General features: G+C 47.0%; 1 protein-coding gene across 1 annotated transcript in view; it reads right to left on the minus strand.

Moving 5' to 3' along the window:
- Positions 1-16,239, minus strand: part of plxna4 (plexin A4) — a 238,610-nt gene that overhangs the window by 44,098 nt on the left and 178,273 nt on the right. Inside the window, exons 12-20 of the mRNA XM_086147306.1 lie at positions 14,617-14,807; positions 8,825-8,976; positions 8,024-8,147; positions 6,045-6,181; positions 5,418-5,585; positions 5,244-5,337; positions 1,831-2,070; positions 1,569-1,715; positions 432-666 (exon numbers count right to left, since the gene is read on the minus strand). Coding sequence (XP_086003432.1) covers positions 432-666; positions 1,569-1,715; positions 1,831-2,070; positions 5,244-5,337; positions 5,418-5,585; positions 6,045-6,181; positions 8,024-8,147; positions 8,825-8,976; positions 14,617-14,807 — 1,488 coding nt within the window. The remainder of the gene's footprint in view (positions 1-431; positions 667-1,568; positions 1,716-1,830; positions 2,071-5,243; positions 5,338-5,417; positions 5,586-6,044; positions 6,182-8,023; positions 8,148-8,824; positions 8,977-14,616; positions 14,808-16,239) is intronic.

Raw genomic sequence — 16,239 nt, forward strand, 5'->3', positions numbered from 1 at the left:
ATTCCTGCACAGTTCGCATCTCTTCTCCGTCTGCCACTTGCTGCCTTTTACAGCACAAGTATGTATTCATTTACAGGATGTCTCTGCTATACTAGCAATACTTGTCTTACGCTATCTGACATTCACTGCAAAGGGAAGATGTGTCCTTCCTGTGCATACGACAATAAACCCTTTAAATCCTGAAATCCTTGAGTCCCTGACCACATAATGGTAGTCCAATTCAACAAAAACTCCCATGCAGCACTGTTGGGTGTGATATGCATATTAGAAAACACTGGAACAAACAACTAAAACAAGCCTCTGCACTTGGACCAGCTCAACCCCAGTGCCTACAGTTGTATCCTGGATGTTCACGAAGAACTGAAGAAGGAACATCTTAAAGAGAAGAACGATGGATCAATCCATAGCCTTCTTTGCCGTTATTCTCTCACCCTCTTTGCACTCCAGCGCCACTCGTGACTCCAGGTTGTCCATCTGCATCTGCAACCTCTTCAAGGTCAGGTCGCTCTCACGGGACTTGCGCTTGTAGGCGATGAGCACAACCACGATGAAGAGGATGAGCAGGGCGCCCGCCGCCGCGATGCCAATGATGGCCGTGCTGCTGAGCGGGCTGTCCGACGTGATGTGGACCGTTCCGGGGGAAACTTCGATTCCCCCGACGCGAGCCTTGGGGTCGGCGAGAGAAAAAAACGGGGTAAACCATAAGATCAACTTCCTTGACAGCTTCGTTCCTCGGAGAAGGCGTACGCGTCCTGTATGATTGATGCTCTAATATATCACAGCTTTAATTCGAGGATGAACGCTCTTAAACATGCATCTCTTCAAGAGCTCCAACAGTGAGAAGATCAACATCTGACACGTGAAAGTGTTGCTCAAGGCAAATAGGATTCGGTAATATTTCATGAAGCATTTATAATATTCCAAATGAAATTCAATAAAATTAAACAGACACATTCCCTGACATGTTAGAGAATCCCCGATTGTCTTCAGGCTCACGTATGCTCAGGTCTGTACGTCATCAGATACATCGTTTCTAAACATCGCAACCAACTTGGCCAATGGTTGCTGAGCAATATGTCCACTAAAGGGCGGAGCAGAGTTCAGAGTTCACGTTTATGAACATAGTAAAGATGGCGCCGGTGGAGGAGCAGGTGATAATGTGCCCTCTAAGCAAGAGGCAGCAGAGTAGACGTGGCCATCTTGGTAACCATTAGATCCATGGCGGCGTGCGGCGTGGACTTCTTCTACCCCCCGGTCATACCGATGCCATCCTGCCTCCTTCTTCTCTGCTCTGGTCACTGGTCGCTCTTGAGCAAACAGCAACATCTGCTGCATTTGGCGATGCAACCGCGAGCTCCCTGAGAGCTTCCAGGAATACCCAAGAAGTGAACGCAGTGCACTTTGAGGGCTCATGGGTTGGCCTTTGGTCTCGATCGTGGGCCGTGACAGGAACCGCAAGGCCAATCAAATCAGAGCTTGTTGTCCGTCTGACGGCGAACAAGAACGTGACCAGGAAGCCACCGCAAATAGGCATATTTAGTGTTCTCTCACTTTCTTTTGACACTCACCAGGACCTTGTGTCGCCCGGTCAGGTTTGGAGATTCACAAAGCAGCTGGGTGTCGGACACTGTCAGCATGCACGGCTTCTCGCCGATCAGAACTGTGTAGTTCAACTTCCCGTTCCCGCTGTTGGTCGGTGGGAGGAAGTTTCGCCCCTGTAAGAGGATAAAGTACCTTGATGATGCCCGTTGGCGGGGTTCATGTAAATATTGGTATAAATGTACCGTAGAACATCATTGCAGAACAAATACTGGACCTATCCGGGCTTACCTTGAGTATGATGGGCGAGCCGGGCTTCAACTCCAGATCTCCAGAAACGCTCAGCATTTCAAACACGGGATCGGGGTAGTAGATAAAGTTGGTGTTGTTCAGCGCCGTCAGCAACTGCACATTGTCCAGCTTGAATCCGAACTCCTGAGGCCTTTCCGGCACCTCCTGCTGCCTGTCCAGGTTGACGGGCAGCCCCGGAGCCTGGCACAGCATGGACGTAGGGCTTTGGACCTGGCACAGCTGGGGACGGACGGACAGGAAGTCGGTGTTTATCAGCGCTCGGGAGGTGGACGCCCTCTGTTTGTGTAAGAATAGCCTCGAGTCCCGTCTTTTGGAGAAGTCTCATAGTTAGCGCTAGGCTAGCCCACGCTTCCTCTTCCATCTGCACTTGTGCCCACTCGTCAGGACAAGATAGTAACCTCGTACCTTCTCCCGAGGCCTCGGGCTCTCATTCCACTGGTTCTAAGGGGGCCTCGCTTGATCTACTGCAGTGTCTCACCATTTACATTTCCTTTCTCAATATTAAAGCTATTCTTGTATCATTTCAGCTATTAGCATGTAGCTGTTAGTGCTAGCGCTGTTATTAGCGTGAGATCATTTATGCCTGTTCCTCTGAAGACTTGCAGACTCAAGGCAGAAGACCGCCCACATCCCTCGCTATAACGCCGTTTACTTTTCACGGTTTCGCTACTTCACGGATTTGCATCGTGTTCTGCATTCTGATTGGCTAAAAAAAGTCACTCCGCTTCTTCTCTACCTGTGCGTCGATAACGTTGCAGTTTAATATGTACACGTACGTAAAACAGCTTGACAAATTTACATGACGTACGTGCAAATTCTCTTGCAATTTCGAGTTTCTCTAAAACCCATCATGTTGACAAAACGCTTTGGAGCGACAAAAGGCAGCGGAAGATGCTATCTATCGCAGATAAAGTTAAACATGCTAAGGGAAGCTAAAAGCTATGGGGCTGTAGGTCGGCATTATCGAATGAATGAATCTTCCGTTCGTTCCATAAAGAAGGAAGAAAAAAACATAAGGACGACAGCAGCGATTAGTTTAAATAAGGATGCAAAAAGGGTTGCAACTGTCCGCAATTTTTTTCATAATCATTTTTAATTTTCTCCCGTTTAATCCAATGACTCGGGTCTCGGTGGGCGGAGCTAATCTCTGCAATTTGAAGCCTTCTGTTCACATTGATGATTAAAATTATTATTTGACAGCACAGTACAGAAGTTATTTGTTGAAAAAAAAACGTTTCTAAAGTTCAGTACTTTTATTTGTGAAACAAATGATTGAGCCTGTAAAATGGTTTGTTCTTTCTTTTCAATGTATAATAGAGTATTTAATTGTAGAATAATTGTAAGCACAAATTAAAGGTTTCTACTTTACGGATTTTGCCCATCGCGGGTTCTTTTTGGAACGTAACCCCGCGAAAAACAAGAGTTTACTGTACATTTCTACATGCGGCCTTGTGATTCGCCGGTCCGGGATGAACCCTGCCTCTCGGCCAATCACAGCCGGGATGAGCTCCAACCCTCCCCGTACGACACTTAGCGCAGGATAGATAACACACTCGCCTGTTTTTCATTCCCCTGTTCCTCCATTCTTCTCACCTCGCGTGCCAACATCTTTCCCAATGAGACGTTCATTAACTTTAATAATCTGAGATGTGGCGCGTTCACATGGAAGCCCCGCCCCCTTCCAGAGCGCGCAAGGAAAACGCCTTTTCGCTGGGAGGGTGGAGATCACAAGCAGCCGTCGACGTGTGAAGATTCAGCTTTGATAACTAGGTTCTCTGCTTCCTTCATCACCCTCCAGAAGGACACCTCCACCCTCTCATCACTTCTTTATCCCCGGTCTCGTTATTTCTCCCTGTGATCCTTCTCTCTTTGACACTTATTCCGTCATTTTTTTCTTTTTCCCTTTTCTCTACAACGCTTTACGGCTCAATTATGGCGCCTCGCATCACTTTCACTCCCTCGCTCGCGCCGTGCTGCTCTTTGTCTGCGACCCGGTCGGCGGTTCATTTTCTGAATTATCCGTGTCTTTATCCGCCGCGCTCCGGCTTTGACGAACGCCGGCGGATCTTCTGCTTTGTCGTCGTCGCGGATCAAGCCGCCCGGCAGAGGTCTCGTCACATCTCGTATTCCCCGACTGATCACGCCTGCCGCTCTGATTTGGTCCTTGAACGCCACGCCGGCTTTTCGGGATTTCGCCACCGCGGACCTTCTGTGGCTCCGTTTCGGAGGAGCGAAACGAACCTCAGCTGAGGGACGGAAAAATAATCCTTCCATCCGTTCATTATTCACACAGTATCCTGAGCGAGGGGGCGGAGCCTATTCCAGGTGCGAGTACAACCATCCACCATCTCATTCAATGTAGGGTCTCCACTGAACCTCCTGGAACCTGGAGAACCCTGAGGAACCCCGCGGGGAGAACACGGAGGAAGTTCTACCCGTGGCTCTTCCTGCCTCTCCCAGATGTTCAGCCCGGTTCAAACAAGAGCATCGCGTCTTCTTCCGACCAGACCTCAAAGGTGTCCAGTGAAAACACGGTACGTCTGCTCGGAACATCTAGAGGAGTTACGGACAGGGGTCGCATTGTCGTTGACGCGCAGATGAAGGTCGCCTCCTCAGCCGTGAAGATAAAACTGGCGCCGGGTGTTAAAACGTTGGGTTTTATCTGAAATAGTTTGCAGCAAAGAGAAGGCGGCTGCTTCCATGATACATGTTGAGGACAACCTCAATGTATCTCCAAAGAAAAGAGGTCACACCTTCCTGGTAAAAGTGCACTTTGGAGGCTGAAAAGGAGGAGGAGAGTGAGAGGCCTTGGAGTGGAGAAGAATCCATGGAATCCATCCAAGGAACGTGGATGGAGGTTTTTTTTTCTTTCTTTAAATAAAAGGTTCTTCTTTCCATGGGCTGCTTCCAGCCAATCATCTCCCTCCATCTAACGCTCTCCTATCACGCGACTTCAACCGAAGGAGACCTTCCTTTAGGTTTCCTCAAACCTCAGCAACCTTCTGATCAGATGTGACCGTGGCTTTATCTCCAGCACATCTGACAAACTGACAACCAGACCACCTCAGGTGACCACAAGGAGCTCTTCTTCTTCTCTGGGCTGCTCCTTCAGGAGCCACTGGAGCCAATCATCTGTCACCATCTAACCTTTCCCTCCATCCATAAACCTCCTCTCTGGTCTTCATCTGGACCTCCTCCAACCTCAGCATCCTTCTAGCCAGATTTTCCCAATCCCTCTTGTGTCCACGTCCAAACCATCTCAATGCGCCTTCATCTCCAGAACATCTACCACGTGCTGTCCCTCTGATGGGCTTCTTCCCGATCCTCTCCATGCTCCTCCTCTTGCCCCTCTGCTGCCTCCAGTATCTCCTCAGGGTTTGCAAACCACTTACGTTGAGGGACTCGCGGTCGTTGAACTTTGCTCTGATGAGCGGAGTCTGAATGATGTCCAGGTTTGTCCCCGTCACCGTCACAGGAGTGAATCCACTGGAAAGGAGAGGAGAAGACCACGAGAAGCTTGACAACCATGTCCACGACGTCGTCCTCCGGCGACCCCGAAGCCTCACCTGAAGATGCTCCACTCGGGCTCGATCTTGGTGATGGTCGGGTCCTCCACGTACTCGAACCTCAGGTCCTTCTGGAGGTGGGCCTTGTCGATGCTCACGGACACCGAGACGTTTTCGAAGCCGTGGAGAGACGCCAGGGTTCGGCAGGTGAGCCACAGACCTCCTCTCCTGGAGTCACAGAAACACCGGTTATCCTCCGAAGATCTGGAGGAGGAAGGGCTCTGCTCTTTGAGGAACCCTTGCCTCCAGCATAGTGATCTTCAACCTAGCGGTGATTTGCATCTATCTAGAAGAAATATCTCCAACGGACAATCCTCGTCAAATCTCGTCACGGCGACCGGACCGGAGTTGAGAAGATGGGAGGTGAACAACTTCAAGAGAAGATCTCAAGTCCGGTCGCCAAGATGAGATGTTACAAGGATCAACCGTGACCTGGATGACGAAGGAACCTCAGCAGACATCTAGAGTGGAGATAGTACTCAGCAGACACTGGATGGACCTCCATCCATCATCCATCATCCACCATCACGGGAAAGACCTCGGCTGCTCGATGTTCACGTATCCTCCAAATAATCCGGAGATCTTCTACCGCGAGAATACTATCTACGTCCCTACGAAGCCACGGACCTCTGATAAATGCACGGCTGGTCCGACAGCATGATGGACACGTTGCTCCCGGCGTCCAGGTGGCTCCCGGTGATGTTCACGATGGTTCCTCCGGAAACCGGACCTCGGTTGGGCTTGATGTTGTGTATCCTCGGGATCTGGAGAAGAGGTCGAAAACACAGGTTAAATTCTAAAAAATTAATATTTTCCGATCAATCCAGAAACACCTATAATGGAAAACGAGTCAATCTTAAAAAAAAAGCTAAAATATTCAGAACGATGAAAGTGAAATAAATACATGAAAATAATCCATCATATAAATATAAATATATTAATTGACTGCTTCATAACAGGAGCCAAGGTAACCTGATCACCCCTCCACTTCATTACGCCTGCTATGTGTGTGTGTGTGTGTGTGCATGTGTGTGTGGTCGTCACATCTAGACATGACAACACATTGTCCCGCAAGAAAACACCCAAAGCAGTAAACCTCCACTTGCAGCATGTGTTAATGAACAATATTAAGAAGTGGTAACACTGAATAAACTGATTGCGTGACACCAGCCATATGTATGTACCGGTATCTGTGTGTGTGTGTGTGTGTGTGTGTGTCTGCCAAGAAAGCAAGAGTAGCTCTGCGGTCGGAGACGGTGTGAAGGCGTCCAACACGTAACCAGGGGAAGCAGACATGCAAATTGGAGCATATGCAGTTCTGGTGCCACCGAACAGCAAGGCGTTCGCCGCCAATCGATCCCCCGGCGTTTAACCATCGGGGATCTGGAGGATCTGCAAAGTGACGACTCCTACACTTGGCCTGGATCTCCGGATCTTCTTCTTTTCCTTTGTGCGTTCCTCTTCAGGGCTCGACACGGCAAATCCACCTTCTCCATCTAACCCTATTCTCTGTATCCTCCTCTCTCACATATACAACAACCTTTGTATCCTCTCTCACAACGTCCATAAAACTTCTCTTTGGTCTTCCTCTAGACCTCCTGCTTGGCAGCTCCACCTTCAGCAACCTTCTACCCAGATCTTCACCATGGACATGTACAGAGGAGTGTTCATATCCAAACCATCTCAGTCGTCACTTTGTCTCGGTCATACATGTCCTGCACCCCTATGACAAAGTCTTCTTTGCCTTTGACCTTTTCCCTTCAGGGGTCTCCACAGCGACTCCACCTCCTCCATCTAACCTTATTCTCTGTACGTTCCTCTCACACCAGCTAACTTCATATCCTCTCTCACATCATCCATCAATCTTCTCCTAGACCTCCAATTCCAGTATCCGTCTACCAATATATTGACTCCCTCTTCTGTCCATGACCCAAACATCTCAGTCTGACTTGTCTGACCTTCTCTCCAGAACATCCACCATGTGCCGTCCCTCTGATGGACTCATTCCTGATCCTCTCCATCCTGGTCGCTCCCAAAGAGAACCTCAGCATCTTCATCCCTTCGACCTCCAGCTCTGCCCGCTGTCTTTCAGTCATGGTCACTGTTTGTAGACCATCTCTCCAATGTCTCCCCCACTTTCTTTTCATTCTGGCTAATGTTCTTCTATCTCTTGGTACCCCTGACACTTTTCTCCACCCATTCAAGCCACCTTGGACCAGTTTCTTTCCTTCTTTCCACACTCCTACGCTCTGGACTGCTGAACCTAAGTACTTGACACTCAGCCCGGATAAAAACACAATTTAAATGTGCTAAAAAATGGCCCTCAAATGTATAACAAAATGAAGATAAAAACCTCTCATATAGCATACATAGCAATGAAACCACTTAAATAAGAATGAAAATAACAATGATAGCAATATTCATTCATTCATTCGTTATCTGAACGATATATCCTAATCCAGCTGTCATTGGGCCGAGGCGGAGTTCCACTGGAGGTCCACTTTTGCATGCAAACAGGAGTTGGGCTTAGAACCGCCAACCCTATACTCCAAACCGCCAACAGGTGCGATTATTTAAAAAGAAAAAGTGTACTTCAGAAAGCTCACCACAAAGTAGTAGTACTTGGTGGAGTTTGCCATGAACTCCGGCCTGCATTCTCCGACGCCGACGCACACCTGCACGTTCCCGGTGTACTGACTGGTCTGCGCTTTCCCCATCTCACACACAATTCTGAAAAACATAAAACATGTAGGCGTGAATTTGGCAAAAAAAGACAACATCATCTGCAAAGAAATGTGTAAATGTGGTTGTTAGCACACCTGCACCCGCGCTATTTTAAATGGTCTGAAACCGTAGCAATAAATTTGCTAGCAGCTGCTAGCTTGTGGTGAATAATAAAACAAGCCTACTTTACACACAGCGCTAGCGTTAGCGTTAGCTTAGGAGGCGGCTGCACACCGAAGCAAACGGACCTGTCGATAAGCTAACTTCGAAAGTGGATTCAAACAATCCCAAAGGCGCCGGATTAAAACCGAAATCCCGACCTGGCCGGAGAGGAGCGCTGCCTCGGGAAACGGGAAGCCCGCGAGCGCTCGGCCTTCATCCTGTCGTGTTGCCGTGACTCAGAAATTAACTTTTAATACCTCGCTCCGGTGCAATTCTGCATTTGTTTACCTGTCATCCCCGTTTACTCGCGCACTCGTTCACCTCCTCTCTGCCGGGTCACAGACGCCCTGGGGTGGGCGCTCCGACTATTGATGCAACTACTTCTGTCATGTTGTGCATGACAGATAATATAATACTAAATCATTATAATAAAGACAGTCATATTGTTTATGCTGCAGGCGTGGGGGGGGGTCATCCCATTTATATCAAATACATTCAAAATGTCTTATTGCGGCACTCACTGCTCGGCGGGGATGTAGCCCTCGCGGATGGGCGTGCACGCCACCTCGGCCACCTTCACGTTGCCCTGAATCTCGCGGAACTCCAGGCCCAAGTTCTCGCCGCGGATGGTGACGAGCGTCCCGCCTTCCCTGGGACCTCGGAGAGGCGTGATCTGGGGGAGGAATCAGCAGCAACAGAAAGAAAACATGGATACGTCAAACAAGCTCCCTACTCCCAATCTGCTAGGAGGTGCAGATCATTGTATGCTCGCGCAGCCGGACAATGTTGCTGTAAATCCTAGCGAATGGAGCAGCCCCCTCGGAAGTCTAGGAGGTCAGTGTTGTTTGAGTCGCTGAAGTACGACGAGAGAAGAAGAAGCATCAACATTGGATACTCCGTCCTCCTCTTTCTTAGAACATACCAGCTCCTGCAGGGTTGCCATGGTTCATATTGGACCAGAACTCTGCACTGTCCACTACCTCATTTAAGCTGACCACCTTTTCCCCGTGGGGGAAATTTAAAAAAAGAAAAGATGAATGCATATGTAACACTACACCTTACATTATGCCTTTTTAATAACAAGAATTGATTATCGTGCAAAAATCTACTCGCCATGATGCAGAATCAGCGGGAGCCCTGAGTTTGCCTTGTTAGCAAGGGTTAGCTTGCAGATTGATCGATTGCACGGAAGAACCCTGAGTCGAATGCGGAAGCGGCGGTTTTTCACATTAAAATAGAAACGAAAATAAAATTGATATGATTCTTTAACGTCTCTGCTCTTGTGGATCCTTTGCTTAACAACCATAGCAACTTAAAGGGAAAATAACATCTCGCTTGGCCTTTCAAAACTGAATGTTCCTGTATGCAAAGATGCCTACATTTTCCATACATATGTGCAAATCTCCATTTATTTCACAAATGTGTGTGTGTTGCTATTCTGCGCCCTCCCGCCATCCCAAAGATCCACCTGCAGACAAGACGCAGTGAAATGATGGTTGCAATAACGACTGCTGGGTCAAGAGGAGAGGTCAGGGGTTTGCCATTAGTCATCCCCTGTGTAGAAAATAACAATCATATATAACCGGGGAATTACCCAACAACTGGCAGCGGGTGACATTTTAGCAGTAATCACGCTACATTTTGATTTATCCATTCCATCCCTCGCAGTCTGAAGTGTTTCCGACGACCGTTGATGCGAGCGATACCTTTATTTTGGAGAGGACAGCGAATGTCGGCGGCGGTACAAATCACCAGACGAACGGCCGCCGATGAGCACGCCAACCGACAACGCAAACAGAGGCAGCGGTCTTATTATTATTATTATTAGTATTATTCTTTCGGCTTTTCCCTTCAGGTGTCGCCACAGCGAGTCAACTTTCTCCATCTAACCCTATTCTCTGGATCCTCCTCTCTCACACCAACTACCTTCATATCTTCTCTCACGACGTCCATAAATCTTCTCTTTGGTCTTCCTCCAGACCTCTTGCCTGGCAGCTCCAACTCCAGCATCCGTCTACCAATATATTCTCTATCCCTCCTCTGTCCATGACCCAACCATCTCAGTCTGGCTTCTCTGACCTTCTCTCCAAAACATCTAACATGTGCTGCTCCTCTGATAGACTCATTCCTGATCCTCTCCATCCTGGTCACTCCCAAAGAGAACATCAACATCTTCATCTCTGCAACCTCTAGTTCTGCCTGCTGTCTTTTGGTCATTGGAACAGTTTCTAGTCCAAACATCATCGCTGGTCTCACCACTGTCTTGTACACCTTTCCTTTTATTCTGGCTGATGTTCTTCTATCTCTTGGTACCCCTGACACTTTTCTCCACCCATTCCAACCTGCTTGGACCCGTCTCTTCACCTCTTCTCCACACTCTCCTACGCTCTGGACTGTTGACCCCAAGTACCTGAAATCCTCCAGCTTCTTGATCTCCACTCCCTGTAGCCTCACCGTTCCACCCGAGTTCCTCTCATTCACACACATATATTCTGTCTTGCTGCGACTAACTTTCATTCCTCTCCTTTCCAGAGCATACCTCCACCTCTCTAGATGTTCCTCTACCTGTTGTCTGCTCTCACTACAGATCACAATGTCATCTGCAAACATCATGGTCCATGGAGGTTCCTGTCTAACCTCATCTGTCAGCCTGTCCATCACCATTGCAAACAAGAAGGGGCTCAGAGCTGATCGCAAACAAAGACAGCGCTAGCGTAGCATAATACACCAACTGTGCAATATTTCATTTCATAACAGCTACACTGCAGTTTTTCCTTTTATCATACTATTGTGCACTCCTTACCTCACTTGTTACTAAGACACTTATAGTTTTATCACTTGTTTACTAAGACACTGTATAGTTTCACTGAGACACTTTATAGTTTATAGTTTATTTTTATTTCTAATTCTGCCTTTTTCTTTTTATTATTTATTACTGTTATATTTTCTGTAACTCTGGCACAACAATTTCCTTCAGGATTAATAAAGTTGTTCTTATCTTATCTTATCTTATCTAACGTGTCCCCGAATTCCAAAGAGTTTGTGCGAAGCTGTGAGTACTCTCATGAGTACTAGCGGCTGCAAGATAACGCTAGCGCTCATGCTAGCAGAGCATACTGTCTTCAGAATATTTTGGCGCCTGCTACAAAGTAGCTAGCTTATGCGTGAGAGGAGCTAGCCGGCGGTGAGTCGGGGGCAGGGCGTGCACCATGCAGCTCCCCCGGCCGTGGCGTGGGGTCCGGTGTGGGTTACTAATGAGGCCCTCTGCAATAATCATGACACACAAAGTAGACTGTGTCTCCATTTATTAGCAAATATTGAGGATAAAGATGGAGAAAAAGCACGTGGGGGGGGAGGAGGGAAGGAAGAGACGCCATGAAGTGTTGATTAGATTTGTGACTTTGACAAGATAATTGATGGCTGGGTCGAGACGAACGCTTAATCACTTTGCGCTTCCCCGTCCTTCCCGCCATCTTTGCGGGCGAGCCGCTCCCCTTTCCATTGTTGATGGGAGATGTCATTATAACGAAGCGTATTAGAATGCATTAAGGCGCCGATCGTCTCGGAGAAGTCTTCACTCCTGAGCCGATGACAGTTTTTATGGGGGGTTCGGGGACGGCTGCAATATGTCCCTGCTCTGGCCTCGGGGACGGGGATGGGATGGGATGGGATGGGGAGGGAGGGGGGAGAAATATGGCGATCATCTGCAGGAATAAATCCACCGTTCAGGTAGAAGATAAACGCCGGATTGAACAGATGACTGAGCGCGTTTTACCAAAACAAACGAGGGGAAGGAAGAGGAAAAGACCGTCGAGCTCCTCCGAGCCGGTTTGGAGAAGGATGGCCACCGCGCTGCTAGCCGTGGGTTTCAGATGTTATCTCATTTTTTTATCTTCATTTATTTATTTAAGCATTTGCTTTTCCATATCTACTATTCATTTATGGCACTTTTTTAACTTATATATTTTTACTTTTTATATTTTCACTCCCAAATCATTTTCACTCATTTATTTATTCTTATTTATGAATTGGTATTTATTGATTTATTTATTTATGTGACTCATTTATTTTTGCTCACCTATTTCTTCACATTTGCAAATGTGATTTATTTCACTTATCTATTTTGCAAGTGTATTTGCAAGTGTATTTGCAGTCCCTATGTACTCTATTGTAAGTCGCTTTGGATAAAAGGGTCTGCCAAATGTAATGTAATGTAATTTATTTGTGCTCATTCATTCGGTTCTTCCGGATTCGTGACCCCGGATACATTTTTATTCTGCGGTCGACGTGACGGACAGACAGAATCGTATCGGCGGTGGATAAAAGGTCGAAGGAATCGATGGTCTCCCATCGGAGTCTCTCCGTCTGCCTCCCGTCTTCACGTCGGCCTGAGTTCGGACGCGGTGAGGTCCACATCTGCATGTTTCATGAGGAGAAGTTCCCTCAGAAGATTTCCTCAGAGGCCGCGTCCGTCAGACCGGCCGTGCGGAGACGGCGGGAAACGCCAACTCACGATTACCGCGCTTACCTTCATCTGTGGCCAACAACCTTTCACAAGAATGAGGTTAATGAAATCAAAATCCCTGCCGTGTGATATCAAAGGAAGCTCGTGTTATACAACAACCAATAAGACGAGGACGTGGAGTTGGGAAACAAAGGCTTCAAAGCGTTTCTAATATTGATGATCGGCCAACAAACTCCTCCATTTAATCATCCGTTCATGATCTATAACGCTTGTCTGGCGCCGTCTGGGGTCGTAGGAGCCGGTTTCTATACGATGCACGAATGAAAGGGTGAAAAGTCTCCATATGACGTGCAAACATGAGGGTGAATGCTGGTGTTTCTATAAGATGCAAGAACGAGAGGGGGAATTTTGTATGTCGAAATATAACGTATATGAAAGGGTGACTACTTGTGTCTATGCAACATCAATGAGAGGGTGAATGTTGTTTGCCTCTATATAATGCATGAATGAATGAATGAATGGCTGAATTGGTCTATATAGCATGTGGTTGAGATTTTATATGTCTGTATTATATAATGCATGACTGAATGAGTGAATAGTTGAATATACCAATATAATGTATGAATGAATGAGTGAATAGTTGTATGTCTCTATATACAGGACTGTCTCAGAATATTAGAATATTGTGATAAAGTTCTTTATCTTCTGTAATACAATTACAAAAACAAAAATGTCATACATTCTGGTTTCATTACAAATCAACTGAAATATTGCAAGCCTTTTATTATTTTGATATGGCTGATTATGGCTTACATCTTAAGAAAACTCAAAAATCCCCTCTCAAAATCATAGAATATCATGAAAAAGTATTTTTTGTTTTTTTAATTGCATTACAGAAGTTACAGAACTTTATCACAATATTCCAATTTTCTGAGACAGTCCTGCAACATGAATGAGAGGGTGAATGTTGTCTATTTCTATATTATGTGTGAATGAAAGAGTGAATAGTTATATGTCTCTATATGACGTATGAATGAGAGGGTGAATTTAGTAGGTGTAGATTTAAAGCGCGACTACTTGGATGTCTATAGAACATCAATGAGAGGGCGAATGTTGTCTGTTTCTATATAATGTATGAATGAGTGAGTGAATAGTCGCATGTCTCCATATGATGTGCGAACATGAGGGTGAATGCTTGTGTTTCTATACAATGCAAGAACGAGGGTGAATTTTGTATGTTGAAACATAACGTATGAACGAAAGGGTGACTACTCGGATGTCTACACAACACCAATGAGAGGGTGAATGTTGTATGTTGAAATATAACGTATGAATGAGTGAGTGAATGGCTGATTTGGTCAATATAGCATGTGGTGGAGAAGGTGAATGTTATATGTCTGTATTATATAATGCACGAATGAATGAATGAGTGAATAGTTGTATGTCTCTATATAACGTATGAATGAATGAGTGAATAGTTGTATGTCTTTAAATAAGGTGAATGAGAGGGTGAATGTTGTCTGTGTCTATATTATATGTGAATGAAAGAGTGAATAGCTGTATGTCTCTATATGACATGTAAACCGGAGGGTGAATGGTTCCGTCTCTATATGATGTAAGAATGAGAGGGTGAATTTAGTAGGTGCGGATTTAAAGCGTTACTACTTGTATGTCTATAGAACATGACTGAGAGGGTGAATGTTGTCTGTTTCTCTATAAGGTATGAATGAGTGAGTGAATGGCGACATGCCTCTCCAGGTGGCCTCTCGCCCAATGACATCACGAATGTCTTCCTCACGGCCCGACGCCGCCGAGCGAAAGGCTGAACGGTTGCGAGGGCGGACCCACCTTTGTGATCCTCGGATGTGTGCACTTGCTGTTGATGCCGTTGTGCTCCAGCCACTGGTTCTCGGGGTGAAGGCAGTGCTGCTTCAGGGTGCAGCGGTTTTCCCCTTTGCACCAAACGCAGCCGAACAGAGGGTCGGCCTTCAGGCAGAGGCCGCAGCTCCCGCGCTGGGCGTCACATTTGTACAGGTGGACTGCGGAGAACCAAGAGGAGAAGGTCATCCAGTGTGGATTGACATCATCGTGGAACTGCAAACTGTGCAACTACATCGGATTGAAGGTGAGCAGGGAACCGGTGGTGGAACATCTAGAGAGGTGGAGGTATGCTCTGGAAAGGAGAGGGAGACGGTAAAATAAAATATGTGTGTGTGAATGAGAGGAACCCGGGTGGAACGGTGAGGCTACAGGGAGTGGAGATTAAGAAGGTGGAGGATTTCAAGTACTTAGGGTCAACAGTCCAGAGTGTGGAGAGGAGGTGAAGAAACAGGGTCAAGCAGGTTGGAATGGGTGGAGAGAAGTGTCAGGGGTATGATGAGATAGAAGAACATCAGACAGAATGAAAGGAAAGGTGGAGGAGACGGCGGTGAGATGTTCTACAAACACTGATGAAGATGCTGAGGTTCTCTTTGGAAGTGACCAGGATGGAGAGGATCAGGAAAGAGTCCATCAGAGGGACGGCACATGGTAGATGTTTTGGAGAGAAAGTCAAACTGAGATGGTTGGGTCATGGACAGAGGAAGGAGAGTGAATGTATTGGTAGACGGATGCTGGAATTGGAGGTCTAGAGGAAGACCAAGGAGAAGATGGATGGATGACGTGAGAGAGGATATGAAGTTAGTTGATGTGAGAAGAAGATACAGAGAATATAGTTAGATGGAGGAGGTGGATTCGCTGTGGAGACGCTTGAAGGGAAAAGCCCTAAGGCAAAGAAGACTTTGTCACAGGGGTGCAGGACATGTATGACCGAGACGAAGAGATGACTGAGATGGTTTCTATATGAACATTCCCCTGTTCATGCTGGAATTGGAATTGGAAGACCAAGGAGAAGATGGATGGACGACGTGAGAGAGAATATGAAGGTAGTTGGTGTGAGAGAGGAGGATCCAGAGAGTAGATGAAGAAGGTGGCTTCGCTGTGGAGATCCCTGAAGCGAAAAGCCCAAAGGAAAAGAACAAGTATATCTTCAAAAGTCTCTCAATTTCACCCCAGAAAGTGAACTTCCTGTCAGCTGATGCTCCAGAAACAATCAGAAGAGAAGAAGAACAAGATGTTTTCATCGTCTCTCCATCTTTGATTCCCCTCCCTCTGCCAACCTGGTGCTATGTAACATATTATCGCCATGGTAACGGGCCAGACGTTTTTTTTTTTCAAATTGCCGCCAGATGTGTTGGCGATCCGTCCGACCACAGACGGCCCTGGAGCTTCACCTCCAGGAGAAGAACAAACCCAGGAGCAAAGGATGAACGAGAGAACGTTGCAGCTGCTCCTCACAATGGCTTGCACTCTGATGCTAACAGTTAGCATGGATGACTCAGAATGCTTGGGCGGCCTGGGGGCAACGCCGTGGTAGATGTTCTGGAGATACGGTCATACTGGGATGGCGGAGGTCTGGGTAGAAGGACGCTG

Source organism: Fistularia commersonii, chromosome 5, assembly GCF_037954325.1.
Source record: "Fistularia commersonii isolate RoL2024-O1a breed Wild chromosome 5, RoL_Fcom_v1.0, whole genome shotgun sequence".
NCBI lineage: Eukaryota > Metazoa > Chordata > Actinopteri > Syngnathiformes > Fistulariidae > Fistularia > Fistularia commersonii.